The sequence below is a fragment of the Stenella coeruleoalba genome (assembly GCF_951394435.1).
Source record: "Stenella coeruleoalba genome assembly, chromosome: 20".
In the NCBI taxonomy this organism is placed as follows: domain Eukaryota; kingdom Metazoa; phylum Chordata; class Mammalia; order Artiodactyla; family Delphinidae; genus Stenella; species Stenella coeruleoalba.
In genome coordinates this window covers 780523-806725 of record NC_137166.1, presented here as the reverse complement: position 1 = coordinate 806725, position 26203 = coordinate 780523, and the positions used below count along the sequence as shown (strand labels likewise).

At 53.8% G+C, this 26203-nt stretch overlaps 1 protein-coding gene across 1 annotated transcript in view; it reads left to right on the top strand.

The window, feature by feature from the left end:
- ACSF3 (acyl-CoA synthetase family member 3) overlaps positions 1-26203 on the top strand; it is a 59646-nt gene that overhangs the window by 27915 nt on the left and 5528 nt on the right. Inside the window, 2 exon segments of the mRNA XM_079907903.1 lie at positions 4206-4318; positions 20075-20201. Of these exon segments, the coding sequence (XP_079764029.1) occupies positions 4206-4318; positions 20075-20201 (240 nt within the window).

Here is a 26203-nt window from a genome sequence, read left to right as displayed (position 1 = left end):
TCCACGCGGTGTGGGCGGGGTAGCGTGCACGTTTTGTGGGCGGGGCCGCTTCTCCCGGTGTTGGAGGGGCAGCGTGCACGTGGTGTGGGCGGTGTAGCATCACGTGCATGGGACGGGCAGCGTGCACTTGGCGTGGGCGGGGCTCCATCTAGTTGGGTGTAGGAGGCTGGCCCTGCTCTGTTCCACCCACTGGAGTAGGGGCGGGGGCTTCTGGGGTCTGAGCAGCTGCCCTGCCCTAACAGCAGTCTCTGCCGTTTGTAGACCTAACTTTAACAAATCATAGGGGTTTTTGTGGCGATTTTAATGCCACCGTTGTGGTAGTGGTGCTGTAATTCTGTCAGCGTTTTCTTTTTTTTATATATAAATTTATTTTATTTATTTTTGGCAGTGTTGGGTCTTAGTTGCTGTGCGCAGCCTTTCTCTAGTTGCCGCGAGTAGGGACTGCTCTTCTCTGTGGTGCGCAGGCTTCTCATTGCGGTGGCTTCTCTTGTTGTAGAGCATCGGCTCTAGGCGTGCGGGCTTCAGTAGTTGTGGCTTGTGGGTTCAGTAGTTGTGGTGCACGGGCTTAGTTGCTTCGCTGCATGTGGGATCTTCCCGGACCAGGGCTGGAACCTGTGTCCCCTGCATTGGCAGGTGGATTCTTAACCACTGCGCCACCAGGGAAGCCCTGTCAGTGTTTTCTTTATAGACATTCTTAGCAGTTCAGGTTTCATTGAATAGGGGGGACAGTCCTGACTTCCTTAGGATGGGAGAGGGGCTGGATGTTGAATCAAGTACCAGTAGCCAATGATTTAATCAATTGTACGTGCATAATAGAACTTTCATAAAAACCCAAAACAAGGCTGGTGAACACAGGTTGGTGTTGGAGTGTGATGTGCCTGGAGAGTGTGCAAGTTTAGAGACTCCCACCCACCCACATACTTGATAGAGGTGTGTCTTCCATCTGGCTGTTCCCACCTTGTATCCTTTGTAATGAAGTGATATTCTAGGAAGTGACCTGTTTTCTTGGGTTCTGCGAGCCGCTCTAGCAAACCGTTTAATCCCAGGAGGGGCCCAGGGAACCCCCCAGTTTGCAGCCAAGTTGTACAGAAGTTGTGGGTAAGTGGGGACATGCCCCTGTGACTGTCAGTCCTGTGGGACTGAGGGCAGCCACTCACCTCCCTGGAGGCCACAGCAGATCCCATAGGGTTCCCTTCTCCACAGCATCTCCCCACATCTCTCTGTGTTCCCAGCACCTGGATGGAGCCTCTGCTTCCTCCTTGCTGTAAGTGTTACTGAACTGAGCCAATTTACTGACACTGGGTTGTGGTGAAGGAAAGTGCAGGATCCAGGCAAGGAGAGCAACTGGCTGGTGTTCAAAGGACCCAGACTCCTTATGGCTTTCAGGGAAGGGCTATTAAAGGCGACATTTTCGGGGAGGGCTGCAGGATGTGTGACATTCTTCTGACTGGTTGGTGGTGAGGTAACAGGGTGGTGTCCCAGGAATATCAGTCATCAGCCTTCTGGTTCCAACGAGTCTGGGGGTCTCAGCATGTAGCCACCATCCTCCACCTGGGTGGGGGACTTAGTTCACGCGGAACAACTCCAAGATGTGCGTCAGATTAGTGTGTACGTCTCTTGAGGAGGACGTATGACTCTGTCTTATTACCGATTTATTGTTTGAGCTCGGAGGTACTGCTTTTTCTTTGTGTCTGTGTTCCTCTGTTTCTCTAATTAGTAACTGCCTCCGTCTGCTCTCTGGATCTCAGGGAAGGTTTAGGAGACTAAAGTGTCTTTTTACAAACACGAAACGAGGGACGTGGAGGGGCTTTCGTACTCCGAGGATCCCCAGGGCTCACACTTCAGGAGGCGTCGCCGTCTGGAGGGCTTGGCCCTGAGCAGGCGTCACACCACTGCGGGGACGAGAGCTCAGAGGAAACGGGAGGAGGAGCAGATTTCACTCCTGAGCGAGGCGGCTGCTCGTGCTTAAGGTTCTGTACTTGGTTTAATGAAGTGCCTTGTGATGAAATCATCACGTTCCGCCTGACGGCTCTAGGTGTGTCCATGGGACGCTTTACTTCTGATGAAATCATCACGTTCCGCCTGACGGCTCTAGGTGTGTCCATGGGACGCTTTACTTCTGCCACATACTAAAGGAATCACCCTGACCAGTCTCAGAAAGTGATAAATCAATTCACACAGCAAGAAATCCTCTTACTGCCTGGGAGCCCAGGAAGAAGGACCATCAGCCTAGTGGGCCCGACCGATGTCCTCTTACACACGGCCTTTCTCTCCTGCACTTTATCAACCCATTTCTTCCCTTAGACCTTCTGTTCTGTGGCTTTTACACACACACCGAGGGCTGAATCCTAGGTCAGCCTGCTGACATTTGGCCATGGAATATGAGCAATTGGGAGTGATGTGAAGACCTGGGAAAATCTCCAAGATGCCTGGGCCTGGTCTGTAACCAAGCAGTGAGAGCTGTGGCCCCGCCGGTCCTTATCAGACGTGAGGTCCAAGGAGGAGCAACGCAGACGACAGGGCTGAGCCAGACGCTTCACTGGAGACAGATCCAGAGGGAAGCTACGACGCTGAGGTCTGCTGGGAAACACATCCCGAGTGTCGGGACTGTGGCCGCCTTGGCCCCGGGTCCTGCAGAGCCTGCAGGACGGCAGGGCTTGGCCCCAGCTCACGTTCACAGCCTAGGTCTTGTCTCTGGTCCTCGTGTCTTGTCTGCAGCTGAGGTGGAACACCTCCTGTTCCAGGCTGTCTCCCGTCTTGAGCATCCTGGCACTCGTGCAGCCACTGGCCCCAGCAGGAAGAGAGGAGGATACATGCCTGGCGGCTCCTTTCATACACAACATCCGGGGGCAAGTCCGCAGAGAATGGGTTAGTGGTTGCTGGGGTCGGGGGAAGATCCGACAGCTGACGGGGACAGGTTTCTTTCTGGGCTGATGGAAAGTTCTGGAGCTAGATGGAGGTGCTAATGGAACGATGTTGTGAATGTGCTGAATGCCCCTGAATCCTGGGCTTTATAGTGAATAGCTGCATCATATATGGATTTCACTGTAGTTTTTAAATCTTTGGAAGCAAAAGAGAAGGAGGGGAGGAGGGAGGAGGAAGATGCGGCGGGGGCGGCCCCCAGGACCTCAGACAGAAGACGGGCTGAGGAGGACAGGGCAGCGCCATCTAGCAAGCGGAGCCCTGTGTCGCAGACCTTTCCAGGCGTGTGGATCCCAGAGCACTAAGCAGCTCGTGGAGTTTGCCAAGTGGGCTTCCCGGGACTTTGCTCCTGTGACAAGTCCTCATTGATAACAGTTAAAATACAGGGCCTGAGGGGCTTCCCCGGTGGCGCAGTGGTTGAGAGTCCGCCTGCCGATGCGGGGGACGCGGGTTCGTGCCCCGGTCCGGGAAGATCGCACATGCCGCGGAGCGGCTGGGCCCGTGAGCCATGGCCACTGGGCCTGCGTGTCCGGAGCCTGTGCTCCGCAGCGGGAGAGGCCACAACAGTGAGAGGCCCGCGTGCCGCACAAAAAAAAAAAAAAAAAAGGGCCTGAGACCTTGAAGTGAAGCGTTTGGCCCTGGAACCTCTGCCCCGCCTCAGCTCTTCATTCCAGTGGCCACGGGGACTCCACTGCGGCCAGGGCACCACCTGCCCTAACCTTTGCAGCTTCAAAAGCTGATTATAGCCACACGGGGGTGAAGACGCTGAGCCACGCACAGGCGCCTAACTAGCGAGCCGGGACGCTGGCTGTGTCACCCCTGCCGGGAGGACCCGCTCGCCCTCTGGCATCTGGCCCACTGCAGTCCCTCGCCAGCGACAAACTGCGGTCATCAGTGCCCTGACCGCTCAGCCAGGCGCTCCAGTGAGATAGAAGTGCCCTTGCATCTTGCCCTGGGCGCCGGGCGGCCCTCCCGAAGTGACCTGGAGGCCCTGTAGGGTGTTCGGAGCCCTGGCTGCCGCTCTGCGTGTCCCGCCTAAGGCTGTGCTCCTGGCTCCTGGGGCTTCGCCCCGCTGTGTGCACGTGAGAAGGGGCAGGACCCCTGTGTGCGCACCTCATGTCCAGGCGGGATTCCCACGTGTGTGCACGTGACATCCACGCGGGATCCCCCCACCTCCGTGTGTGCACGTGACGTCAGGCAGACCCGAGCACCTCAGTGTGCAGCTCTGTCCTTCAGAATCCTGCTGACCGCCTCTTTCCCTCGCGCCTCCCCGCCCCTTGCAGGCTCTGTGGGGACCCCGCTGCCCGGCGTCGAGGTGCGCATTGTGTCAGAAAACCTGCAGAAGGACGGCTACCCCTACGTTGTCCACGCGGAGGGAAATGAGGAGGACACCAAGGTGAGCCCCTGTGTTCTCTCTGGCGGCACGTGGGCATCACACGGCCACGACCACCCAGGAGGCCGATGGCAGAGGTTGAGTCCCCACCGCTCGGGGACGGGCCTGAACTGCGGCGCCGCTGGCGGGCCTCGACTCAGGGCAGTGCTGGTGTTTGGGGCGTTGCCTGCCGTGTGCACGGTGCAGTGCAGAGTGAGGCCCAGCAGGGCTCCCCGCGCTCAGCCAGGCTCCTCCTGGGCTCTGTCCTCTGGGCCACGTTGAGATGGGTCCTGATAGCCTCAGCTAGGAGAGCCCGAGTTCAAGCAGAGATCATTGTCGGCAGGATCTTGTTAAAAGTTCTGCGCTGGTGGGACGCTGGCACCCGCTCGGAGTGGACGCCGACAGTGTCAGCGGCCCCCAGCCTTGCAGTCGCCCATTTGGACAGATTCACGGAAGCTGTAAATTGAGGTTCCCCGCTTGGGAAGTCACTGTTCCCTGCTTTCTGTGCTGTTCTAAGCTCCAGGGGGCAACGGGAAGAGAGAACTGTTGTCTCGTTTCAGTGAGGACTTCACAGCCACAGGTCTGCTGGTCACAGGTGATCAGGGTCACAGCAGAGTGAGGGCTTCACAGCCACAGGTCTGCTGGTCACGGGTGATCAGGGTCACAGCAGAGGTTCGGGTTTTGCTGGAGGTGGAATTTTGATTTGAGAGATTGTTTTCTCCACAGAGGATGTACATACTCTTGACCTCTGTCACCCTGAGAAGTTTTAAAAGCTGAAAGTAGCAGCGATCCTGCCTCTCACTTGTGCCGGGAGGGGCGGCGGACAGGCCCTGCCCTTGTGGGCCTCGGTCTGCAGTGGGAAACGGCAGCATTCAAGAGATGGTTGTTGAATGTCTTAGCTCGAGAACGTAGGCGCAACTTGGGTGGTTTTTACTGTAATTTTATGAAAAATGACACCAAGAAGTATGTGTCCGTCTACGCAAGAACCTCTCACCTGGACCTGCTTGCTGGGCTCGTGCCCCCTCGGCCTCTCCTCCCACACGTGATGGCCCTCCAGACCAGCCTTGCTCCCGCCCACGCTGTGTGGGCAGCTTTCAGGGTGGCCTCAAGGTCCCCAGCCGTGGCTCTCGCTCCCTGGCTGCCTGCTGCCTGGGCTCTTGCGTCAGCCCAGCCGGTCCAGGGCCGTCAGCCATGCCCACGGCTTAGGGTCCTTTTCTGGCTCTTGGCCTGTGCCCTGCGGTCCTCTCTGCCCCTCGGGGACTCGTGCTCACACCCGAGTCACCTGTCCCAGCGTCCAGCCCTCCTGCAGTAACGAGGCTGCCTCCCCTTGCTGGATGCTCGGTCCGTCGGTTCTGGGTGTCGTTCCGGGGACCCTGCTTGGGAGGAGGTCCCCAGCAGAGCAGCGTCGGGGGCATGTGGGCCCATCAGGCAGTAGCAACACAGATGGCGGGGGTTCCTGCACTGCCCTGCCTGAGCGCCTGTAATGCTGGGTGCGGCAGGGATGCTACCAGACAGGAGGTGCGGCTGGACAGCGTCTCCCTCCTCAGTCACACTGAAGTTTAGCAACTTGGGGCAAGCAGCCGCCCCCTCACCCGCTCCTGCTGGGGGCTGTAGGGGTTTCCTCAGTGAAACGCGCTCCGAATAGGTGGCAGCCTGGCCCTGAGCATCTTGACGGTCTGAGAAGGAAGCGCGTGGTCCACGGTGTGGGGGCTCGGGGGCGGTGGAGACAGGGCAGGGATGACGATCTGCTGGCCACAAGCGAGGCCTCATAAACGTGAAGGTAAGGAGACCTGGAGCTCGCGGCGGCGTGCTCTAGAACGTTTCCAACTCAGTCGAGGGGTCAGTGAGACACACGGTCCAGAATTGGGCCGTCTCCATGGCCGATGACGGCCCGGGGCGGAGAGCGCAATCACAGGCCGGTTGCCCCCGGGGGCTGGGGTGGGCCTGGGCCTGGGCTCGCTCCCCGGCTGGTCAGAGGCCACCGCCGTCCCCCCCTCCCCGCTGCCGGGAGCACGACAGGGGCACTCCCCCGCTCCCGTGGCTTTCCCCAGGAGCCGCCTCCCAGCTGGGGGTATTGCTCACCGCCCCGCCCCCGGGACCCTTAGAGGGGAACAAGGCCAGACTCCACACTCAGGCGGGCGAGACCTCCGTGGAGCCCCCGCCTGGGTCCCCGCGCTGCGCAGGACGGGCCGGGACGGGGTGCGCCCCGAAGGCAGGAGAACCAGGCTCAGGCCTTGCTGAGGAAGCGCCTGCGCTCGGCTTCTGTGACGTCACAGGCACTCCCCGTTGCTGACGGTGGCGGTGAGGAGGACGCCGGCCGCTCGCCTGGCCTGGAAGGTGCTGGCTCTGTCCCTGACGGGACTCGCAGCGAAAACCCACCCGCTCGCTTCTGATCGCCCCCACGCTCGGCAGGTCCGGACGGCAGGGACTCTTTCATGTTCTGAAATCTGGGGGGCTGCAGGCGGTGTGCTTCAAGGTTTTTGTTAACATTTAATTGGAAATCACTTCAAACTTACAGGGAAGTTGCAAGAATACCAGTGTGCAGAAAGCCCGCGCGCCCTTTCCCGGTGCACTTGCCCTTCCCCTCTGTCAGGGCGCCATGCGGGCCAGCATGGGCTCCTGCAGCGTCCGTCCTCCTCTCACTGCCTGCCTGCCGCTATCCCCGCCCCCCCCCCCATGATGCCGCGTGGCGACTCCCTCCACTGCAGGCTCTCTGGGGTCAGGGTCCTCTTTGCTTGTCATAAGGGCACATCTTGAACTTGGAAGTACCCCCTAAGCCTGATGGTCACAGGCCCTTTGACCCAAATGGCAGGCGCAAGGTCAGCGCAGGCGCATTGACCAAGGAGACGTGTGCAGCGTGGCAGGCGTGCGCGCTGAGCCCGCGGCGGGGCAGCGGGGCTGGTGGTGGGCCAAAGCCTCTCTGGGGCTGAGCTCTCTGTGGGGTCTGTGGCTGGGGCCTCTCCATCCTCCCTTCCTTACTTCTCTCCTCCAGCCCGCACGTGGGGAGCCCCCCCCGGGCTGGAGCCTGGGGAAGGAAGCGCAGCAGCGGTGACGGCGCCCACCAGGCGGTGCAGCGCTGCGGTCAGGGTCCCCCGCCTCTGAAGCCTGAGAGCTCTTGCTTCTCTGGCAGGAACCGACAGCCGAGAATCAGGAGTGGTGAGCAGGGGGCTCTCGGGCCTGTGTCTGCCCCGCAAAGCGGAGGCCCAGGGGAGGACAGGAGCCCTGCAAAAAGGGGTGCTCCCAGGCAGCAGGGAGAATCCGGTCCACTCCTGCCAGCCCAGAGCAAGGGCAGAGGGAGGCTGTGGAGGCCGGATGCCCGACGCTCAGGGGATGCTCCCTTGTCCTGGGTACGGTCAGGGTCCCCTGCGCACCCTGCAGAGCATGGCTGGGCTCCTGCCGTGGATCCCCGTCTGTGTCTCCCAGCGTGCGGATGCCCTGGCCGCAGCCTCCACGGCTCTGCAGCCATCGCTTCCTGAGTCTTGCGCTTCGTCTGGCGGGACATCAGGGGCTGGAAGAGCGGGCAGCCTCCCCCCAGCGTGAGGGTCCCCTGGCCCCGGTGAGGTGGTTCCAGCTTCACGGTGTCCTCTGCCGTCTCCCGTGAGGCCCTGGGGATGGGGTAGGGGGCTTTGTTTGCTGCGATGCTGCTTTGTCCCTCTTCCCAGCTGGCAAACTCTGCAAGCACGTGGTGTGGTCTTTCTCTTTTTTTTAAATTTAGTTATTGAGGTGTAGTTGTCTATTTATTGTTTCAATTTGCTCACTTAACGTAAGACCCAAATGCCAGCCAGCAGAGACGGGTCTATTGACAGATACGGGCCACACTGCCGTGTAACGCAGAGGTGACCAGGCCTCACGTGGAATCCTCTTGTCTTGCAGAGGATGCAGACACCCACGTGGGGTGTGGGACAAGCTGGGGCAGGAGGACAGCGGCAGCGAGCGCCGCTTTCTTTTATCCCCTTAAAATCAGTTACGTGGGCTTCCCTGGTGGCGCAGTGGTTGAGAGTCCGCCTGCCGATGCAGGGGACACAGATTCGTTCCCGGGTCCGGGAAGATCCCACATGCTGCGGAGCGGCTGGGCCCGTGAGCCATGGCCGCTGAGCCTGCGCGTCTGGAGCCTGTGCTCCGCAACGGGAGAGGCCACAACAGTGAGAGGCCCGCGTACCGCAAAAAAAAAAAAAAAAAAAAAAATCAGTTACTTCGTGTGGCTGACGTGCAAGCTGCCGCCCTGGACAGTGGGCTGATGTGTGGGTGCCTGTGCTCCCCCCCCACCCGCCTCTCCCGTGCTCCCTCTCGCCACTTCCCCTGTCGCTGCCATGGACCATGGATTGCTGCACGGACCGTGGAGGTGGGGGCGGGGACAGGGGCCCTGTGGGGCCTGGGCACGCTCTGCCCTGCGATGAGTGGTGGGGTGCTGTCCCCACAAAGGCACTCGCTTCAGACAAGCAGCTGACCGTCGTCAGCCGTGTGCTTCTGCCTCTTAGGGTGAGGTGGGTCCGCTACCTCTTTTCCAAGGGCCTGGTAGGAGGTGGCAGGACCCTAAGTGAGGACTTTCACACGGGAAAGCGGGTCCAGTGGGCCCCCTGACGTGCCAGGTGAGCATCTGGAGCACTTAGCACCCCTGTGCCGCTTGCCTGCCCCCAACTGTGCTTTAATGTCCCCCTGGAGCCACCCCGCCCCCTCTGTTGGCTTCATCCTCCGTGTTGTGAGGACCGGCTCCTGTCCTGGGGCTGGGCAGTGGGCAGTGAGCTACACAGCCCTCCCATCAGGATGCATTGGGAGCGGGGCCCGCGGCCCAAGAGGCGCCAGGCCTTTGGGGACAGGCTCTGCCGTGTGTCCGGTTCTGCCCCTGCCCCGGTCCTGCCCCCTTACCTGGGCTCCCACACCTTCCGCCAGCTCAACTCCCCCTCCTTGGAGCTTGGGTCATGGTTCCACCGGGGACTTTACAGTAACTCCCGCCTCTGAGATGCTTTCAGATGAGGAAGCACGTGTTCTCACACCGGCAGCTCTTGGGCACGGCCCTGGCCGCCCAATGACAGAGTGGCCCTCGAACGAGGAGTACATGTGTCAGGTGTGGGTGCCCTGGGTCAAGACGTTCCTGTGCACCCGAACGGGGTTCCCTGTGAGGGCACCCAGACTTTTCACTGCAGGGTGGATGGCAGGTGTGGTCTGAAGCCACGCAGTCGCCGGGAGTCCGGGTTTTGGATGCGTGCCTTGCCCCCTGCACCCAAGCTGGGTCCCCAGAGTACGGGGACTGCCCGCCCAGTGCCATGGACGGGTGGTGTAACTCCACGTGGTTCTGAGGCATGGCGGCAGAAACCTGCAGCGCCCTGGCTCTGCCTGTGACCTGGTGATACGCAGGACGGATTTGAGTCGAAGGCAGCGTTTATGGTTACGCATTATTTTAGGTTGTTTGTTATTAGAACTTCGAATTGGTGGTTCACTTTCCCCCTCCCTGAAGAAATGAAAAAATGCCTTGTTTTTCTCTGGCATAAAGAAAATGGTGACGTGTCTTAGTTTCTTTATTTTAAAGATTTTTTTTTTGAAGTGGACCATTTTTTTAAGTCTTTATTGCATTTGTTACAGTATTGCTTCTGTTTTGGTTTTTTGGCTGTGAGGCATGTGGGATCTTAGCTCCCAGACCAGGGAAGCCGCACCCCCTGTATTGGAAGGTGAAGTCCTAACCTCTGGACCGCCAGGGAAGTCCCATGTCTTAGTTTCTTGATACTTGCTTTCTGTAGACCAGAGACTCCCTGGCAGATCTGTACAAAAATTAGAATTGGTGGGTAGGTGTGTCTTTGTGGCATTGAACCCAGGATGGGCGTATTAGGTGAACCTAGGAACACGCTCAGATGGAGTGTTGAGTGGGTGGCGCTGGGTAGGTGAGGGGTCTTGAGGGGATTCCGTTCAGAGAGTTGGTTCCGGTTCCAGAAGACCCTGACTCTATGCTCCGCGTGTCTGTGGCCACAGAGCCTGCATGCCAGCAGCTCCCGAGCTCGGGGGCTGGTCTGCGTGTCACGGGAAGGGGCAGAGCAGTGTCCGTGGACAGTGGTCATCCTTGTTCGCCAAATCCATGTCCCATCCGTGGCGAGGCACAGCCCAATTTCAGAGATGCTAAACGTGAAAAAGTGTTCTGTGGAGTTCAAAAGTTAGTATCTTGCATTTCATGCAACTTGCCTGGAAGAAGCTTGTGAATATCTTTTCTTACCATGTGAAATCAGGAATCTAGGACTCAGTGCTGGGGGTGGGCAGGAAGTCCGCTCTGACTGGATGAGCTCTGGTCCGCTTCTTGCCCACCATACAGGCCTGCTCGCCTGCGGTCAGCATGCACCTGGCTGTGGGTCCAGCATGATGGAGGAATAAAGGGAGGGTCCACAGACGACAGGAGCTGGAGTGAACGCAGCACAGGGTTGGGTGATCGTGTCTGTAAATTAACACACAGTAGGTATTGTCAGGACACAAGCACACAGTGATTTGAACAGGTGATGTGCAATACCCAGAATGCCTGCCCTGAGACAGAAGAGTGACTGTGATAAGAGGTCTCTGTAGGGCACCCAGTGCTGGGGAGTGCTGAGGAAGAGGACACAGGGATGTGGATTTCTAAGGTAGAATGGAACTCAGTTAGAACTGCCCATTTCTCCCTTCGGTTCTGTCAGGGTTTTTGCTTCATATGTTTTGACGGTTTGTCCTTAGGTGTGTGAATAAAGTCTCTTTTCTCTGATATTAGTACAGCCACCCTGGTCTGTTTTGGTCAGTTGCTATTTGCAGGAATATCTTGATCCATCCTTTTACTTTCCATCCACCTGTGTCTCTGGATCTCAAGTGAGTTTCTTGTAGGAAGGCTATACAACTGACCCTTGAGCAACATGGGTTTGCACGGGTCCACTTATATGTGGGGTTTTTTTCCAGTAAACATGCACTACAGTATTACACGATCCACGGTTGGTTGAATCCATGAATGTGGAACCACAGATACAGAGGGCTGACTGTAAAGTTATTTGCAGATTTTCAACTGTGTGGTGCGTCTCTGCCCATAACCCCCACATTGCTCAAGGGTCTACTGTCGTTGGATCATGGATTTTTATCCATTCCACCAATCTGTCTTTAGACTGGAGAATTTAATCCATTTACGTTTAAAGTAATTACTGATAAGGATGGACTTACTTCTGCTATTTGTGTTCTATGTGCCATATAGCTTTTTTTGGTCCCTAATTTCCTGCATTTCTGTCTTCTTTCGTGTTTAGTTGATTTTTTTTTTTTCGGTATGCGGGTCTCTCACTGTTGTGGCCTCTCCCGTTGCAGAGCACAGGCTCCGGACGTGCAGGCCCAGCGGCCATGGCGCACGGACCCAGCCACTCTGCGGCATGTGGGATCTTCCCGGACCGGGGCACGAACCCGCGTCCCCTGCATCGGCAGGCGGACTCTCAACCACTGCGCCACCAGGGAAGCCCTTAGTTGATTTTTTGTAGTGAAATGTTTAAATTCCTTTCTCATTTCCTTTTGTGTATTTTCTCCAGCTAATTTCTTTGTGGTTGCCACAAGGATTACATTTATCTTTCTAAAAATTTTAACACTAATTTGGATTTATACCAGCTTAACTTTAATAACATGCAAAAACTCTGCTCCTTTACAGTTGTGTCCTTACCCCTTTCAGCTGTTGATGTCACAAGATTACATCTTTATACGTTCTGTGCCCTAAAACATAAGTTAATTCTTTTCAATGTATTAGTCTCTTAAATTACGTAGAAAACAAGATTTGGAGTTACAAACCAGAGTTTGTAATACTAGTTTTTACACATAATTTTTTTAATGTGTTAGTCTCCTAAATCATGTAGAAAACAATGTGTCATAGTAAGTGTATTTACTTCTGTTGAGATCTTTCTTTCTCCATACAACTTCGGTGTACTGACTAGGTGCTTTCTTTTAACCTGCAGGACTCAGTTGAGCATTTCTTGCAGGGCAGGTCTAGTGGTCACAGACTTCCTCAGCTTTTGTTTATCTGGAAATGTCTTAATTTCTCCCTCACTTTTGAAGAACATTTTTAGTGGATATCGGATTCTTTGTCAACTTTTTTTCCTTTTAGCACTTTGAATATATGGGTGCACTGCTTCTGGCTTCCAAAGTTCTGATGAGAAATCTGCTGACGTAATCTTATTGAAGATCTGCGTCCGTTTTGCCCACCCTGGCTTCCACAGTCTGTCTGCAAGCTGCTCTAGGAATACGTGCACAGCTGCCTGCGGGGGCGGGGGGGGCGGTAGCTGCTACAGAGCTAAGAGCTGAAAATGACCAAAATTAACCACAGTTTACCCTCCAAGCCTTCCCCTGGAAGTTGCAAGCCTTCAACAGACTCCAGGTTTCAAAAATAGTTACATCAGACAGATCCTGCCTGTGCAGTTGCTGTCCAGGTGGGAGCTGGATTCCTGGTGTTTCTTGCTCTGCCCACTTCCCCTCTGGTTACTTTCTTACTGTTGGGTTTCAAGAGTTCTTTGTCGGATATCTGATTTGCCAATATTTCCTCCTAGTTTGTGGCTTGTCTTTACATTGTCTTGTATTTCATAAAGCAGAAGTTTTTAATTTTCATGAGGTCTAATTTCTCTCTTTCTCTTACTTTTATGGATCACGCTTTTGGTGTTATCTCTAACTCCAGGTTACAAAGGTTTTCTCCCGGAAGTTTTATAGTCTTACGGCTTACATTTATATCTATTGTGCATTTTGGTGAATTTTTGCATTACATATGAAATTTAGTTGGAGCTTATTTTTTTCCATATCCAGTTGTTCAAATACTGTTTGCTGAAAAGACTACCCTTTCTTCTTTGCAGTTTTGTCAAAAATCAACTTTACATGTTTCAGCAGGTTCATGTATAGATTGTATATTCTCCTCCACTGGTGTGTGTGTCTGTTCCTTTGCGACACCACAGCCTTGACTCCTGTGGCTTTATCGTGAGCCTCAGGACTGTTATTCTACCAACTTTATTCTTGTTCAGGGTTTTTTGTTTTTTGTTTTGGTTATTCTAGTTCTTTTGCTTGCTCATACCCATTTTAGAAATAGGTTGTCTGTATCTACAAAAAATCCTTTTGGGATCTTGGTCACAGTTGCATTAAACCTATAGATCAATTTGGGAAGAATTAACATCTTTACCTCGATGACTCTTTTCAATCCATGAACATGGTGCCCCTCTCCATTTACTTAGGTCTGCTTTGGCGGGGGGTGGGGGAGTGGATGTGTGAGGTTTTTAGCATGCTGCTCCTGAACATGTTCTGCTAGGTTTATACCTAAGTATTTCTTCTTTCCTCCATCTCTTTCTCCTCTTCTTCTTCTTTTTCAATGATTGTAAATATAGAATTTTTTGTTTCTAATTGTTTATCACTAGCGTATAGGAATACAGTTGATTCTAGTGTATTGACTTTGTATCCTGTAGTAATCCTGATAAATTTGTTTTTCAGTTTTAGGAGGATTTTTTTTTTAATTCCTTGAGATTTTCTATATACACAATTATTTTCTGCAAATAGAACAGATTTATTTATTCTTTTCCAATCTGTATGCCTTTTATTTCTTTTTCTTGCCTAATTGTCCTGACTAGGATTTCCAGTATGATTCCAAATAGGAATAGTGAGAGTGGATGTCCTTGTCCTATTTCCGATTTATGGGCAAAGACCAAATGTCTTTCACTATTAAGCATGACAGTAACTATAGGCTTTTTGTAGATTCCATTCTATTTTTGATATGCCGAGAGTTTTTTTTTTTAGTATATAAATTTATTTATTTATTTATATTTTATTTTTGGCTGCGTTGGGTCTTTGTAGCTGTGCGCGGGCTTTCTCTAGTTGTGGCGAGCGGGGGCTACTCTTTGTTGCAGTGCACGGGCTTCTCATTGCGGTGACTTCTCTTTTTGCGGAGCACAGGCTCTAGCCATGTGGGCTTCAGTAGTTGTGGCGCATGGGCTCAGTAGTTGTGGCTCACGGGCGAAGAGCACAGGCTCAGTAGTTGTGGCACACTGGCTTAGTTGCTCCATCGGCGGCATGTGGGATCTTCCCGGACCAGGGCTCGAGCCTGTGTCCCCTGCATTGGCAGGCGGATTCTTAACCACTGCGCCACAAGGGAAGTCCGAGAGTGTTTTTTATTGTGAATGGATTTTGGATATTTTCAAATGTCTTTTTTGCATTGATTGGGTTTTCTTCATTAGGCTGCTGGGATGGTGGACTGCACCATAGCAGCAGGACTGCCTGATTTCCCTGTGATTCCAGGACAGACCCCACGTGGCCGTGGGGGGTCATTCTTTTTATTCAGTACTGGGTTTGCTTTACTAACATTTTGTTGAGGATCTTTGCGTCTCTGTTCATGAGGGATTTTGCTCTGTAGTTTTCTTGCAGATTCTTTCTGATTTGGGTATCAAGGTAATGTAAGCATCATAAAATTAGTTGGGAGGTGTTCCCTCCTCTTTTACTTTCTGGAAGAGATTGTATATAATTGGTGTTATGTATTTTATAGAATTTCCACTGAAACCGTCTGAGCCTAGAGGTTTCTTCTTTTGGAAGGTTTTAACTATGAATTCAGTTTCTTTAATAGCTAAAGAACTATTCAGGTCATCTATTGCATCTTGGGTGAGTTTTGGTAGATTGTGGTTTTTGAGAAATTGAATACTTGATGAGCATAGAGTTTTTCACAGTATTATTCCCTTATTGACCTTTTAATGTCTGCATAGTCTGAAGTGATACGCTTCCCACAACTCATGTTGATAAATTATGTCTTCTATTTATTTTTTCTTTGTTATTCTTGCTAGAAGATTATCCATTTTTAAAATCTTTTTTCAAAGAATTCACTTGAGGATTCATTGAATTTTCTCCATTATTTTTCTCTTTTCAATTTTTTTTCTTTTTTTAATTTTTGGCCACAACCGGCAGCATGTGGGATCTTAGCTCCCTGGCCAGGGACCAAACCTGCACCCCTGCATTGGAAGGCGGAGCCTTAACCACTGGACTTCCGGGGATGTCCCTCTTTTCAATTTTTATTGGTTTCAGTTTTTATCTTAATTGTTTCTTCTCTTCTGTTTGCTTTTGGCTTCTTTTTCTCTTTTTCTAGTTTCTTAAGGTAAAACTTTAGGTTATTGATTTGAGATTTTTTTCTTTTTTTCTAATATGTGCATTTAATGATATGAACTTCCCTCTAAACATTGCTTGAGCTTTACCCCTGAAATTTTGATATGTTGTGTTTTAATTTCATTCAGTTCAAAATATTTTCTAATTTTCTAATTTTCCTTAAGACTTCTTCTTGACTCATGGATAATTTAGAAGTGTGTTGTTCAATTTTTCTGTTATTGATTTCCAGTTTAATTCCACTACAGTCAGAAAACATACTTGATATTATTTCAATTTTTAAAAATTTGTTAAGCTGTGTTTTATGGCCCAGAATGTGGTCTTTCCTGGTGACTGTTCTAGTGCACTTGAACAGAGTGTGTATTCTGCTGGTTTTGGTTGGGGTGTAAGTGTCAGTTAGATGAAGAAGGTTGATGGTAGTGTTCAGGTCTCTCAAAGCCATACTGGTTTTCTGACTACTAGTTCAAGCACCAAGTGAGGAGTGTTGAATTCTCCAGTTATAATTATCTGTCTATTTCTTCTATCAGTTTTTTTTTATACATTTATTTATTTAATTTTGGCTGCGTTGGGCCTCTGTTGCTGCGTGCAGGCTTGTCTCTAGCTGTGGCGAGCAGGGGCTACTCTTCATTGCGGTGCGCGGGCTTCTCACTGCGGTGGCTTCTCTTGTTGCGGAGCACGGGCTCTAGGCGCACGGTCTTCAGTAGTTGCGGATCACAGGCTCTAGAGCGCAGGCTCAGTAGTTGTGGCGCACGGGCTTAGTTGCTCTGCGGCATGTGGGATCCTCCTGGACCCCAGCTCCAACCCGTGTCCCCTGCATTGCCAGGTGGATTCTTAACCACTGCACCACCAGGGAGGCCCCCTCCTATCAGTTTTTTGTTTCATGAATTTTGAAAATCTGTTGCTTGGTGAACACACACTTATAATTACTATGCCTTCTTGGTGAATTGACTTTTATCATCATGTACTGCTGCTGCTAACATTCTGCTGTTAAGTTTATTTAGTTTGGTACTAATATACCCACTTCCATTCCTTTCGATCGATGTTTGTATGGTATGTATGGTTCCATCCCTTTGCTTCTAACCTACCACGTAACTGTATTTGAAATGAGTTTCTCATAGACAGCACACAGTTGCATGATGTATGTTTTTTAATATAATCTGAAGTTTGTCTTCTAATTGGCCAGTTTAGACCATGTGCATTTAATGTGACTATTGATATGTTTGAATTTAAGCCTCTCATTTGTTATTTGCTTACTGTTCTGTCCCTTGGTTTCTCATTGCTTGACTTCCCTCTAACTGCCCTCTTTGGGGTCAATTTTTTAGTATTCCCTTTTAATTTATCTGTTGAGTTTTTGAACACATGTCTTCTAGTTTTTTAGTAGTTGTTCTAGGGACTACAAAATACATACTTCACTTTTTGAAATCTACTTAGACTCAACATCTTGACGCTTCCAGAAGAACACAGAACTCCTACTACATGTACTGTCAAAGAAAAATTAATCATCACTCATGTTAAAGACGATGAGGTGGGCTTCCCCGGTGGCGCAGCGGTTGGGAGTCCGCCTGCCGATGCAGGGGACGCGGGTTCGTGCCCTGGTCAGGGAGGATCCCGCATGCCGCGGAGCGGCTGGACCCGTGAGCCATGGCCGCTGAGCCTGCGCGTCTGGAGCCTGTGCTCCGCAATGGGAGGGGCCACAGTGGTGAGAGGCCTGCGTACCGCAAAAAAAAAAAAGATGATGAGGCCGACTCAGGACCGTCACGATGGGTGTAGGAGCCACTGCAGTGGGATTTGCAGGAGGGGAGAGAGATTGAGCTCAACTTCAGATACAGCGTCGGCAAGTGTGGGTTCACAGCCAAGGAGCAGGTGGAGTCATTGGATGGAAATTTGCAAAGAGGAAACAGCAAGGGTCAGGGGGATTCTGGCTAAACCGACCTAACAGGATCTCTGAAAGCCTGGTGGTCAGACATCAACTGCGAGATGGTGGGGGATGAGGAACCTGGTCAGATATGAGGGTGAGCAGATATCAGGGTGGAGGGGGCCTCTTACTACACTGACTTAGCCAAGTTCTTGCTAAAACTGGATTTTTTTTTAAAGGTTTTTTTTTCCTTTTGCTTGTCTTTATGGAAATGAGGTTAGTTTTTTTTTTTAACATCTTTATTGGGGTATAATTGTTTTACAATGGTGTGTTAGTTTCAGCTTTATAACAAAGTGAATCAGTTATACATATACATATGTTCCAATCTTTGTCACCACTCTGTGGGTCACTTTGCCCTCTCCCTTTTAGGTTGTTGTTGTCATACGTAACGTCTATGTATACGGTAAGCTCCATTAAACAATGTTACAATTTTTGCTTTCAATGGTCAAAATATTTTTAAAGTACTCATGAGGAAAAGAATAGTCAGTTTTATTCAACCAGATATTTACCAGTTCTGTTGCTTTTCCTTTACTTCTGATCTTCCAGGTTCATTCGGGTGTCATTTCTGTTCTGACTGAAAACTCTGTAGTCATTTGTTTTAGGTCAGATCTGCTGACGACAAATTCTCTTCTTTCTTCATCTAAGAATGTCCTCACTTTATCTTCATTCCTGAAGGTTATTTTCACTGGATTTGGAATTCTGGGTTGACAGTTATTTCAACACTTAAAAAATACGTTATTCCACTTTTTTCTGGCCTCCATTGTTTCTGCTGAGAAGTCAGTAGTCGTTGGAATGCCTCTAAGTTATGCTCTGCTGTCAAGATTTTTGTCTTTCTTTTTAGTTTTCAGTGATTGGATTGTGATGTGTCTGGGCTTGTCCTGCTTGGGGTTCATGGGGCTTCTTGAATCTGCACATTAATGTATTTCACCAAACTTGAAGAGTTTTAAGCCAAATTTTATCAACTATCTTTCTGCCCCTAGCTTCTCTTCTGGGAATCCAACAGTGTGACTGTTAGCCCTTGTGGTGTTGGTGTAGGCTTCTGAGACTCTGTTCAATTTTTCCAATAGTTTTTTCTCTGTTGTTCAGATTGGGTAACTTCTATTGTTCTGTCTTCAAATTCTCAGATTCTTTGCTTTGTAATCTCCATTTTGCTCTTGAGCCCATCCAGCAAATGTTTCTTATTTCTGTTGTTGTGTTTTTCAGTTCTAACATTTCCATTTGGTTCTGCTCTGTGTCTTTTATTTCTCTGCTGAGACTTTATATTCCCGCTTATTTGCAGTGTTTTCTCCCTTACTTGTTGGAGCACATTGATGACATGTGCTTTCACGTCTTTCTCAGGCACATTGATGACATGCGCTTTCACGTCTTTCTCAGGCACTCCCAGCATCTGTGCCGTCTGGTGTTGTCCTGCACTGATGGCCTTTTTCCATAAGGGTGGACACTTGCTTGGCTTTCCATGTGCTGAGCAATTTTGTGTTGTGTCCTAGACGTTTTGGACATCGTGTAATGAGACTCTGGACCTTGTTCAGTTCCAGTGGAGGGTGTTGGTATTTTTGTTTTACTATTATCTAGTTGACTTAAGCCTGCCAGTTCCAACCTGCCATCTCTGGGGCTGGTTTCCACGTCAGATTATTTTCACAGCCTTTGCCTTGCCGTGTATACCTGCCCGGCAGGTGTGCCACCCCATGGCCAGGCTGACCTTGGCAGTGGAGGAGCTAAAGGATGGCAGTGGAAAAAATGGTGACATACAAATAAAGCCTGCAGTTTAGTTGAACAAACACCTCTGAGCAGGCTGATGGCAGGAGCTCGGCTGGGCCCAGAACATGCAGCCCGGTCCCCTCGGTGACATCACTCCTGTGTGAGAACCAGGGTGATGAGTCGACAGCAAGGCTTGGGAACAGAGCTGCTGTGGGGCAGACTCTCCTCACCCTCTGCCTGCAGGGTTGGCCCCGGGGGCGTCCAGCTTGCCGTCCAGGCCTCAGACAAACAACTCAGACGATTTTACAGCACGTTTCAAAGGGGCTCTGATTTTTTTTAAAAGAGGGGGATATTCTTTCCCCAGGAAAGTTCATCCCAGGTGGGAGCTGATGAGCTGAACAGGCCTGTACGGCACTTGATCTCATGGGTCACAGTTAACTGTCAGCCAACTCTGTGAGCACGGAGCCAGCGACGGTGCACCCGAGGGGCTCGCTGGGCCCCGCGGCGTGTGGTGCCGCCTCGCTGTATCCTTTCCTGGCATCACAGACATCGACTCCATGTCCTCTAACACGCAGCCCCCTTCCCGCCCTCGCTGTGCTCCCAGCAGGGGAAACGCTGAGATCCCTGCTTCTTGACCACCTCGCTGTCCTAGGCGCCCGGCTCTCCCTCCTTAACGGGCTGCCCTGTGGGCTCCCTTCCTACCCCGAAGCTGCCGACCCCGAGCTTCTCCAGCAGCCATGGCAGGTGTGGGCAGCTTGCCCTCTCCTCCCGTGTCCGCAGTCGGTCCAAGAGTCACCCTGAAGACAGAGTTTCATGGGAGCGTGGCCTTTGGAGGTGGACAGTCAGGCAAATGAGGCCCAGCAGCGAGCTCTGGGGAAGCGAGGTGGACAGCCCCCCGGGCGGGGCAGGCGCGGAGGTGGCGGCCGGCGTGACCGAGGTGGGCACGGAAAGCTGCGTTTGCCGTCTTTCCCACCCAAGTGTCTAATTTCAGGAGAGCGTGTGGGCCTCGGGAGGGGCGGGGGCAGGTGGAGACGTGCCCTGGGGTGAGCTCTGACGCCCACCTCTCTCTCCTGTTGCAGGTGACCCCAGGGTTTGAAGAGAAGGAGGGGGAGCTCCTGGTCAGGGGGCCCTCTGTGTTCCGGGAATACTGGGACAAGCCGGAGGAAACAAAAACCGCCTTCACCTCGGACGGCTGGTTCAAAACAGGTAGGAAGGAGGGTCCAGAGGGGACGGGAGGGTCACCCGGGTACCACCGCACCGGGACGTCCCCACAATCCTCCCTGGCGGGCAGAGATGGGGTGGGGTACACTTTGTGCTCCCGTCTTAAAGGCTGCACCTCCCACACTGCACCCCAGCCCCCCTGAGGCCTCTAGAAGGAAGGTCCCGAGGCCATGACCCGCAGGGGGGCTAGCAGCCCCCAGCCCTGTGGCCAGGCTCCCGTCCTGTCCCTTGGCCCAGCAGCCCTGCACGAGGTGGTCCCTCTGCCCCTCGTGGGTCAAGACTCTCCTTCCCGAGTGACCACTGCACTCCGCCTCCAAGACCCTCCTGGGCGCCCCGCCCTCCCCGCCGCCGCCACCCCCTGCTTTGTAACCCCGCCCCCGTTTTCATAGAAGGAGGTTGGTTTGCACTTTGGTTTGGGTCCCTCGTTACGTTACTCCCTGCCCTGCACTCTCTCGCCTGCTAGAGCAGCCCGTGGAGCCAGAGCCCAGGGTCTGTGCATGGGCAGGCAGGCACCCACCCCCCAACCTCGGAGCCCTCTCACCGCAGGCGCACCCGGGGCCCGCTCTGAGGAGCCCCACCCCTTCCGTCCACCCCGCCCCCCTCCTTGGTCCCAGCGGTCCCATCCATGTGGACGATTCGGCAGGTACTGGGTGTACTCACGGTTGCAGCTGCATTGATTCACTGCGTTTGTGTTCACACGACACACCGGAACAGCAGCTCGTGACAGCCAGAAGGTGGGGTTCTGGGCTTTCTCTTTTTCTTATTGCCTGTCTGTATTTCTAAAAGTTTTGTACTGAAAATGCATTATTTCATAATAATAATCTTAAAGCAGTATTTTCCAAAAAGGAAGGCCTGTTCCCCCGTCCGTCATGTGCTGGCCTCATAATTAGAAACGCACCTCTCGCCAGGTCCCCTGCGGACCACAGAGCTGAAGAGAGACGCTGCGTGAGGGGGGCGGCCGTGCCGGGGTGCGCAAGGAGGCGCGCAGTGGGTGTGTCCTTGGCCTGGGAACGCCTTGGGGAACCGCGGCCGGCCGATAGCACACACGTGTCTTCTCCACGGGCTCAGGCCGCACGGGTTAGGAAGGGCAGAAATCACCTCCAATCTGCCGCCGTCGTGGGCCTGAGGTCACCAGGTGACAGAGCCGGCGGCCACGTGCAGACCCCCCGAGGTCTCGGGGTGCTGGGGCTCCGCTGGGTGGGGCGTGAGGGGGAAGGGGCACATGAGGGGTTCTCCTGGGGGACCTCGGGGCTCCATTTCGGGCCCCCCAGAGCAGAGGCCTGTGCCAGGAGCCCTGGCCAGCGCCAGCAGAGGGCTCTGTGGTTGGGGCCCAGGAGCCCGGGCCACCTGTCCGTGCGGCACATTCACACACGCCCTGGCTTCCCTTTGTAAACTTCGCGTTCATACAGGCCAGCCTGGTGGCAGCCAACCACTATCATTGTCCTTTAAATGCAGTATTTAAGCAATACTACTTTTGAGCTAATCTTGCTTTTTTGTGGGTCCCTCCTGTAGCCCTCCGAGTGTCCTGACTTGGAAATCTGACTTCCTGGTGGCCATCCTGTTTCATTTTTAAATGCAGCTAAAGAGCTGCAACTTTTTTTTTGAAGCACAGGAACCAAAGCCCTGTGGATTCTGCAGATGGTAGGGCTCGCTGAACGCTGGGCCGGCAGCGCTGCGAAGCGCAGGGCAGTCAGCGGTAAAACATTTTAGTCCCTGGTCGTGATGAATATTTCAGTTGAAAGGAATAGCATGCATTAATTATCGTAAAGAGATGTCTTTAGGAGAAAATGATTTTGAAATTCAGTTTAATTTCATTGTAATGCGCAGCAAACAGGAAGGGAGTCTGTGTGTTTAATTGGCTCTCGGGGGTGAGGCCTGGAAGCCGCGTGCCTTTGTCACAGGCCATTAGCAATACAGGCTGCATAATGAGCGCGGCAATCAGCTCACAGCTGCTGCTCCTCCGGGGGAGAGCGTGATATTAAATAGAAATCAGGATGAATTAAACTTAACCCTTTCCCTGGCCAGCCCTTCCTGCCACACAGATTGTGGCCCGGGCTGGAGAGGGGCCGCACCCGGCCGGCTTCTCCTCAGAGGCCTCCTCCGTGTCTGGACGAGAGGAAAGAGGCCTCCCTCGGCCGTGCCAGCCATGGCCACCCTCCCTGCCCTGCGTGAAGCCTGGTTTCCATCGCCAGGGAGCTCCTTGCCAGCCCCAGGGGTCCTGGCTGCAGCTCAGGCCGGAAACCAAAGCTCTCTATCCAGAAGCACCTCCGATAGCGACCCTGATCGTGTTCCACCTGCACACGCCAGGCTGGGGAGAACCTTCCACACGCACACGGGCCCAGTGCCGGCCGGGGCAGGGAGACGGCAGTGCCGGGAGCCCCCCTCTGCTCAGGGCTTTACCTTGACCCTGCGGACGGAGCTGAGGACACAGGGATGCAGGGACTGGGCTGAGCTGGGCTACAGCTCCTACCCTCTGGACATGGTAGAAAGACTGTGACTGAACACGAGGAAACAGAAATGGTAGCTCTGCCTTATTCTAAAGAAGATTTCCTTGCACCGTTTACTGTTAGGAAGTGACGTAGTAAACTGCACACACCTAACGACACGTCAACACAGTCGTAGAAGAAATTTAGGTAACTGGGGAAAAGGTCTGTAAGGAAACCCTGCAGAACGTTAACGGGGCTATCTTGGTGCTGAGTTTACTCCCTTTTTTTCCTTCTCTAATGAGCACATGATGTTATCAGGGGAAAACATAAAAGGCTATTTATATAGCAGGAAACAAGAGAGCCCTGGGTGCACACGTGGCCGAGATCTGCAGCCTCGGTGGAACGTGGAGTCCACCGAGAAGTCGGTGAGGGCCAACTGGGGCCGAGGGAGTGGGTCCCTTGAGCCCAGTAGCCCCAGTAGGAAAAACGAGCCACAGCCACGGGCAGATCGAGAGGAAGTGCAATTGGACATAAAAATACGGAAAACGTTTTACTTCCTGGTGGTGAAAGAGCAAGTATGGAAACAGTCTCCTTTCACCAAACTGGCAGAGATTCTCCCGAAGTTGACACTTGGTGCTGTGAGGCAGGTGCTTGGCACCCGCGGGCGGGTTGTGTGTCAGGAGGGCTCCTGGGAATCCGTTCAAAGGAAACCGGGTGCGGGGCGACGCGTACAATGTTTATAAAGTGGGAAATTGGAGTCCGTTGTTCTGCACTGGGCTTGTGGGTGCCTCGTGGTGCATCCAGACCAGGAGGATCGTGAGCCTTTTGCAGCCACGACTCGAGTGATCCTGGCCTGAGGGAGCCCCTGCTGGCGTGCACCACACGCGTGTGTGTGTGTGTGTGTGTGTGTGTGTGTGGCCGTCATGCGGGTTTGCACCGCCAGGCACAGACGCTAGCTGCTGTCTCTGTGATTGTCTGTCCCTTTGTTTTCTCTCTGCCACTGTTTCCTCAGTAAGCTTCGTTCCCTTACAAACACGGACGAGAAGTATAAAATCTTCCCAGTTGTCATGTGACGAAGGCCCCAGGGTGGACCCAGGCGTGAGCTCCGTCCTCTTGCCCAGCCGCTCACTCAGAGCCATGCTGAGCTCTGATGTGGTTCTCCAGAAAGCAGTGCTTTTATTTTGACCAACAATAGTTAGGAATCAGGCAGCGTGTTGAAAGGAGGGCGCCCAGGGCTTCGTGTTAGGGGTGTGACAGCACGTGTAGCTGGAGGTGGTCGACCCCTTCACGTCTGCTGACCGCGTACGACCAGAGCCCTGGGCAGGGCCCCCAGGCCCCCCAGGCCGTGTGGTGTGGTCAGGCTGCCGATCCCACCGGCCCCCGCCGCCCCGCGGGGTTTGGGCTCTGTGTGGAGGCGCCCTGTGAACAGGAGGCTGGGGCTGTGTCGCGGGCCTGTCTGCTGCTCGTCCCTTTGTTCCCCAGCGGTCGTCAAGAGCTTTTCCTCCATGTTCTTCTGAAACGCCGGGCTTTGTTGGAGTTAAGTCTCCGAGCCACCTGGAGTGGCTTCTGTGCGGACGGCGTGTCCCCATCCTGCGCGCTCCTGCTGGGCCTCTGCGCTGCCCTTTGTTTTTTGTTGTTGTTTGTTTTTCTGGGTTTGTTTGTTTGTTTGTTTGGCTGCACCAGGTCTTAGCTGTGGTGTGCAGGATCTTTAGTTGCGGCATGTGGGATCTAGTTCCCCAACCAGGGATCGAACCTGGGCCCCCTGCATTGGGAGCGCAGAGTCGTAACTACCGGACTGCCAGGAAAGTCCCTACGCTGCCTTTTGGCCGCTGTGTCTACCCTGGTCGGCCTCAGACCTCTGGGCAGAAGATCTTTGTTTTTATCAAGGTCCCATGTGCGCAGCTGGAAGGCTCCAGCGGTCTGTCTGGTTTGGGAAGAAGGACGCGTGGCCCTCGTACCCCAGCCGTGCCCATCTTGGCCACCTGGAGGCTGCCAGACGCCTGTGGACACACCGTTCAGGGTTGAGCCACGTGGAGCCGCAGTGTTTCCCGAGGCGGGAGGGCCCATCTGTTCTGGCCTCCAGTCCTCCTGGGAGACCCCCCCGTGCTTGCCACCCACTCCAGTGCACAGCTCCCACCGGCCTCCTTTCTCCTTGTCGGCCACGTTCCCCAGGAGCCTCCTGAGGCTGGGCGGGTGGGAGGTGAGCTCTGGAGAGCTCGTGTCTGCCAGCGTCTTCGTCCTGGCTGGGCCGGGTACAGGAGTCTGGGCTAGAAATTGTCTTTACTGCTGTCAGGCCTCCACGTGTGCTGCCGGCTGCAGCTGCGTTATTCCTGGCGCGTCGTGACCTTTCCCCTCTTGAGGTCCTAGAGAATCTTCCCTTTGCACTGGGAGCCCTGAAGTCGACAGGCACGCGCCCCGGGGGCTCTGGAGACCACGTCTTGTAATTCCGGGTGTTGATGGCTGATTTTCTCCCCTCTGATGCCCAGCAAGGGTCCGGGGGCTGAGAGCAAGAAGAGGGGGTGGGGAGGCCCAGCCACCGCTGCTCAGGGCCCATGGGCTCCCGTGTCGCCGTCCACCCTCCTCCGTCCGCAGAGAAGGACCGGCGGCCGTGCGCTGGGGGCCGGTGCCGCTGTTCCTCGCTCGGCCCGTCCTCGCCACCTCCTGCAGGGCGCCTGCCACCCGGGCCGTAACCCGCCTCACACAGCCTCCCTCCAGCCCGCGGGGTCTGTCCGCTTGCTTTCCAGCCGCCAGTTCCCTCACCATCACGCCCTCTCCTGTCTCCTGTGCATGGCTTTGTGCCTTGAAAACGACAGTTGCTGTTGATTTTACTCCAAGAGAGAGAGAACCAAGCTATGTGCTCAGGCGAGGCTCTGCTCTGGGAGGTTGTCGTGTCTTCGTCTTCCTTCTAGCGTCTTCCTTGGCCTCCTGCACAGCCACGTGTGAGGGGCACAGAGCCGCTGGGGCCTCCTCCCTCCGTCTCCACGGGGCCCCTCCTGGGTCTTCTGTGTCTCGAATATCCCTCTGCCCCGCCCCCTCACGAGGACGTGTGTGATCACACTGAGGCCACCGGGTAGTCCAGGGTGGTGTTGACATCTGTCGGCGACCCTGCCTGACGGTGGTCCCGGGAAGCAGCAGGGCTCTCCCGCGGGGCTTTTCCTCACTCAGCACACAGACCCCCAGGCCTCCCCCGGGACAGTGTCCGTGTGTCCTCAGCGCCATCCCTACCACTGCGGTGCCTGGCTTTTCTCAGAGAAGATCCTAATTCTCACTGCTCTTCATCAGGCTGGGTGAGGGTCAGTGTAAGAGCTGGTGACAGGAGACAGTGCAAGGAAGCTGCTGGAACTGTGAGCTGGTGCGTGGGGAGGGGCACCTGGAGATGCCACAGAAGTGATGTCTGAGCAGAGGGACAGTGAAGGGGATCGGGCAGATGGAGAACCAGATGCCGCAGATGGGGTAGCGGGTGTGAGCACCCCTGGGGTGAAGACCGTGGCTGGGGGCCCTGCCGTAGGGCGTGTGGGTGCAGCCGTGGGGAACTCTCACCCTGACTTAAGTTGGCGTCAC